General features: G+C 33.2%; 1 protein-coding gene across 8 annotated transcripts in view; it reads right to left on the bottom strand.

Moving 5' to 3' along the window:
• LOC106458244 (epidermal growth factor receptor kinase substrate 8-like protein 1) overlaps positions 1 to 6,000 on the bottom strand; it is a 163,791-nt gene that overhangs the window by 31,430 nt on the left and 126,361 nt on the right. For all 8 annotated transcript variants that reach the window (XM_022384392.1, XM_013917724.2, XM_022384391.1 and 5 more), the window contains 4 exons: positions 4,551 to 4,780; positions 2,759 to 2,927; positions 1,796 to 1,989; positions 621 to 861 (listed from right to left, as the gene is read on the bottom strand). In XM_022384392.1, the coding sequence (XP_022240100.1) occupies positions 621 to 861; positions 1,796 to 1,989; positions 2,759 to 2,927; positions 4,551 to 4,780 (834 nt within the window). The remainder of the gene's footprint in view (positions 1 to 620; positions 862 to 1,795; positions 1,990 to 2,758; positions 2,928 to 4,550; positions 4,781 to 6,000) is intronic.

The following is a 6,000-nucleotide window of genomic DNA, read 5'->3' as shown; positions in this document are numbered from 1 at the left end:
ATTGTTGGAATGAAATATAGCAAGACTTGCATTGCCTACTAAGAAAGTTAGTAGCCGGTAGTCATCGGGTTAAAAACAAACACAAATCTATAAAAAAATTCCACACTTTGGGTACTCAAGATTCAGACAATTAGAAAAATAAGTGTGGTATGTGCAACAACCATTTTTTTATAATAGAATGCAAACTTAAATAAAAGTACTCTCCTCACAACAAGAACACAACTTTCACTAGGACTGTGCATGATGGTTTGATTATATATCTTCCTTGAAGTAATTTTTAAATGTAGTACTAAGAAACTGGAGTTCTTAAAAAAACTATTATTTTTTCAATAAACCGAAATAATTAATATATAAAACATTACAGTTTAATACTATGCTTAGTAATTACCAGCACAAACAGCTACCTGTAGGGCAGTGTTTGTGCTAGTTTCAATAATTATTGAAAACTTCTTTTTCATCTATTTAATTATGCTAGGGATCATATTCTGAACCAGCTTTAGTCCTATGTAAATGTAATGTAAAATTTTGTGAATATACATGACAATATTGTCATAAATTTTCATGAATATACTAATCGTACATTTTGATCAATACAGAAGTTTTTATTATACAAATATTACCTCCAGCAATTCTCCTTTCACAACTGTCAATTCTTTGTCATTATTAGCAGTTCTCGGATACAATACTACAACACATTTGTTCCCACGTGCTCTTATGTCTTCAAACCAAGGCCTCTGTTGACGTTCAAACTGTCTGAGGGCATCTGTAGGTATCATTCCATGCTCAGCAGAACTGGTACTGATGTCAGATCTCGTTTCTCTATCATGAAAGTCCTGATCAGAAGGAGTGTTAGCACCAGATCTGTTTCAATGATAAACTTGAGCTTTATCACTCTGAAAGCCTAGTACTTTACTGTGCATAAAACACAATTTATTAAAAAAGGCAAAGGCTATTCTACCTGAGGTCATAAGCTCTTTTCACAGAGCATCTGAAAATAGTAATAAGTTTTAATATGAAACACTTCAAAATCTTTAATAAAGAACAGTTTAAGTTACAAGATATTCAATAAAAGTCTCTATATGTGATTTTCATAATAGTACAATGAGATCTGTGATAGAAAACTAATTTCTTAAGTCAAAGTGTATATATTATATCTCATAACAGAGATACATATATTTCTAGATTGGTTACTGATCTCATCTCTTTGAAGCAAATTTCAAGTTTATGCAAATTGCAACTTCCTACTCAGATCAGTGCCCTGAAGTTGAAGGTCTACATAAGAAATACTAGGACTCAATTCTCAAGCAGACAAGTCCCAATACTGAACATTGTACCCTGTATACATCAGAAAACGACAGTTGTGAAACAATACTTGAACAAAGGCTGTGTTTGTTTGTGTTGTTACAAAGTAGCAATTATGCAACTGTGGTAAATGTATAAAACTTCAATTTCAGTTTTTGCTAATCAAAATACTGTGTTATCATACTAAAATTATCTTTACTTTCCATGATAACTTATAATTAAGATTCAACACAAAAAATGACTTACTAAACTAGTGGAAGCAAAATGAACTAGGCAGATCACTGGAAAATGCTTATATTTTTTTACCCTATATTTTCAATAGCTCTCAATCTTTTAAATATAAATTTAGCTTACAAGTGGAAAGCTATTCTCTAATTTTTCAAAGTTAACTTATAAAAATAGTATATAATATGCAAAACATCTATAACCTAAAAATTGACTAATTATTTAATTCTTATTGCATATACACAAACTATACCAGTTACATCCTTACCTATCCATGTAGGGAGCCTTTCTTAGTACATCTGCTGGTGAAGCATCATAGAATTGATTACTGTAGTTAGTTGGACGTTGTTCTGACATTGGTCTTTGATCTCTGTCACTGCTGTAGTAGTCAATATCATAATGTCCATCTCTTTCCAACTGGGAATTAGAATGTCTCAAGTAGTCCTGATTTCGTAGTTCAGCCTAGTTGGAAGAGGAAATAACTATATTGGAGCATTAGAATTAAAAGGAGATAAAATAAGTAGGAAACTTGAAAAATAATCGATATGAAAACACAAAATTCAAAAAGAGCACTAAATAAAACATCCAAACATGAGCACTGCCAAACGAGAAGTGATAGTTAGGTAGAATAGCATAGAGGGAGTTACATGAGTCATGGGGGGGGGGGGCATGTCTAGTTATGTAGGTTTGTCACATGATAATTTGCATGTGAGATTCAGTTAAACCATGTAAACCAAGGAGTACGTGGGAGTGTAAAGCTTGTGGCATGCAAAAAAATTTTTTTACAACAATACTTATGTATGTGAGCAGAAATAAGGTACTTTGTTGGAATAAGCAATTCCCGATTTACAATAAATATTAACTTCTGTATCTAAAATTGATTGTTACTTTTTAATGTAAATACATAAAAACCCATAAAGAAAATCACCTTTTTACATTTAACTTATTTAACAATTAAAAGGCTTCTTCACAGTGACACATCTGTAAGCAACAGGATTTGCAAGAGTATTTTATTGAAGAAAAGCCTAGTAAAAGGGCATCTGTTCAAAACATCATTTTCAAATTAAAGTTTCTATATCATGGCTGTATATATATATATATGGTTTCACTGTTCACTATGGAGTTAAAATATCTTTATAAATTTGGTGAATTATTGAATTTGTAAGTATTTTACAATTTTTAAACCTTACAGGATACATTTCACCATCTAAAAGTAATTCAGAGAACATACCTCTTCTTGAGCTCTTCGAAGATTATCACGTCTATATCGCTGTGCTGCTGAAGCTGCTGCGGCTGCTGTGATTCCAGCTCTTTCCCTGTCTTCAGAGAAAGGATATTCTGGTGCCCAACCATTGGAGAAAACTGGATGGTAACTGCCTTGGTTTCCTCTCCACTGGTCTCTGTAGCATGACAAAGGCAAGTTTACAACAAAGTTAAAGCCTATTTAGATGCAGCAGATACTACATTAAAAACCAGCTCATTCATTTCAAACCTTGAAAAGATAACTTCATAGCTTACTAAAAATAAATGTATTCTTAGAATTAATAAACGATATCTACTTGAGGCATATTTAACAGTACAAATGTACTTTTTGGAAACTTGTTTTTGAAAAGTAATCACAAAATATAATTTATTAATGAGATCTACGATATATTTTAAAGTATTTGTCTTATATTTAACAATGCTTTGGTGAATCAGAAAACTAGAATTTACAACAGAATGAGACAATCTTTGTCTAGGTGTCATTAAAATTAGAAAAACAAAAGTTTTGAGTTCATACTAAAAATGTGTATTTCACAACAAATTCACATTCTCGACTCATTGTAATAATTAACATCTTACAATTAATAGAAATCTATGAGACAGAATGGATGACTAGCTTGACACTTGTTTAATAACAAAGAAGTTTATAACATAATTAACCAAGTTACAGTTTCAAAAGGAAAATGATAAACACTTTGTAGCATGATATCATGTAGAAAATTAAATAATTACATTATATAACAAAATTAATTACAAACCAACCAAATTACTTGTTGGAATGAAATTTATGAGTGTAATTAAAAAAAACCTTGGTTTTGTCTATTCTACAGATGAGCATTCTATATTTCTTGAACAATTTGGGTACCTCATTTGTGTTATTGGGAAGCTCCTAGAAAAACAGAAATTTTATGATTCCTACCCCATGAAATGAAATACTATGTCATTGTGTATTGCAATACTTCTTATATGTTATATATGCTAATGAGTGTTACAAAATGGAAAACTATAGTAGTTTAGTGTCTATTTGTTATATAGATATCTTGGTGGATACAATATTATTACAACAACCCCTTCACAAAAATTTTACCAGGACACAGTAGTCAACAGCAAAAAAAAGAAGTGAATAGAAATTTGACAGCTGTTATATTTTTTCAAAATCAATGCCCAAAAACTCAAAATTAAGCTTTGTAACAAGCATTTTCCGGTTTAGTTGGTCCAAATTATGTTAAAAAGTCACACTACCAACTTTTGCTTAAAATGCTCCTTTATGTTTCTTTTCAGAAAATCTCAAATAGTTTAAATTACAGTTCATACTAAAAGTAAACATGTAAAATTATAAAATAAAAAATATGACAATTCAAAGAAAGCAAGCATATTTCATGTTTCATTAACAATACTCTTACAAGTTACGTTTTAACTCTTCATGCAAACTAGTGCACAGTAAACATCAGGAAAAGAGTAGGACAGGCAGAAAGGGCCTGAGTCTCTCCAACACAATAACTGTAAGGGCTATTGCACACACTTCAGTTACATGTACTAAAACCCAATTAGAACAATTACTACTTCCCCTTTCTTGCCAAGCACTAATAAGTAATGACAACTGTGGGTAGCACAGTTGAAAAAGGGCAAAACTCCTTAGTTTATTGAATTTTGTGGTTGACCCCTCTCCCCCTCAATTATTTGTTTCTTATCACTACAAAAGCATTTTTATATCTACTTTTCTCTTTCTTTTGTAAATTTTCCATGGACATATATCATACCTGGGTATGATCCATGGATCACCAAGGCTATGCCACAGGTCTGTTTCTTTTGAAGAGCAGCAGTTAACCAAAAGGTCTATGGCATCAGCTGTCAACAACGGAGCGACAACTTGTGGTGGTAGATTTGACCCAGTCTGCTGAGCTGCATCCACAACAAGAGTCAATGGAGTAAACAGGAAGTGAATCAGTTCTGGTGCATTAGGGTCATGAATGTGGTTCTTCAGTCTGGCCTGCAAAATTAAGTAAATGAGTCAGCTCTGGTTGTTAGTGTTATCTAAGTAGTTTATCAAATTGGGCTACAATGTTATTATAAATTCTGTTGGATTAACATTGGTTTTGAGCATCAACTTGTTTGATTACAAATCTTGTTATGACTGTTCTAAGAGTTCTACCATTATTCAATACCAATTTTAAAATTATAATACTCTTACTTTATTTAGAGTGCAGTTAAACTAAACATTTTAAACACAATTCTTACGGTTAGCAAACCTTTCTCTATAGTGGTGAAAATGAACCTAGTTTGATTCTTTCCTATATCCTTTGAGAACCATAAAAACAAAAGTTAGAAAATGGAAAGTTATAATTTTCCTATACTGAAAATATATTTCCGATAGGCACTACCTCCTGTCACATACAGTAGTTAACATTTGCTAGGGATCATGTTTTCACATAATAGGTACACTAATGTTAATAAAGGTCAGTTCTAAAAAAACATAGCTAGGAAGTCCATTATCTGCCAAGTGCGAACTTTCTGCCTGGGTGACTTTGATTGGATCCTGGCTTTGTTTTCTCATCATACCCCCAAATTGAAAGTTCATACAGTGAAACTGTGAGGTCTTTAATTTGAGACCACTGATCACTGCATGCTAAAATTGGTCTGACTGAAATTGTGCAGCACAGAAAATGCCTTTTAGATGATAAGGTTAAAGATATCATCTTTACCCTGCAGAACTTAACAGGGCTGTTTGGATGCTGCTGGGAAGCATGACTCAATGTAGGATTGCTGCTGCTCTTGGTACATCTCAAAGTGTAATGTCCAGGGCCTGAAACAGGTTCAGACAGTTTGGCAGAGTCAATAGGAGACATGGTCGAGGAAGGAGAAGACTAACAACTCCATTCCACAACAAGACTGCTACTTGACCACCAAGGCTTGAAAGAATCGCTCTGCTCCAGTTGTTAACCTCCGTAACTCCCTCCAAGATGCCACAGGAGTCCAAATGTCTACACAGACAGTGCACAGATGCCTTCACAAAGCTCAGTTGAGGGCTAGATGTCCTGAGAAATATCTACCTGAGAAAGATACAGCCAAATCATGCCAATAATAACCGAGAAAGGTATTGGGAGTAGTCCATATTGCCTCTACAAATTATATGCAGCCTCTCCTCTGCATAGTCACAGAAGCAGGGCACAACATCAATCCTCTGAGCCCACTGTACAGAGATGGAGTGCC

The sequence above is a fragment of the Limulus polyphemus genome, unplaced genomic scaffold (assembly GCF_000517525.1).
Source record: "Limulus polyphemus unplaced genomic scaffold, Limulus_polyphemus-2.1.2 Scaffold434, whole genome shotgun sequence".
NCBI lineage: Eukaryota > Metazoa > Arthropoda > Merostomata > Xiphosura > Limulidae > Limulus > Limulus polyphemus.
This window is presented reverse-complemented; position numbering and strand designations above follow the sequence as displayed.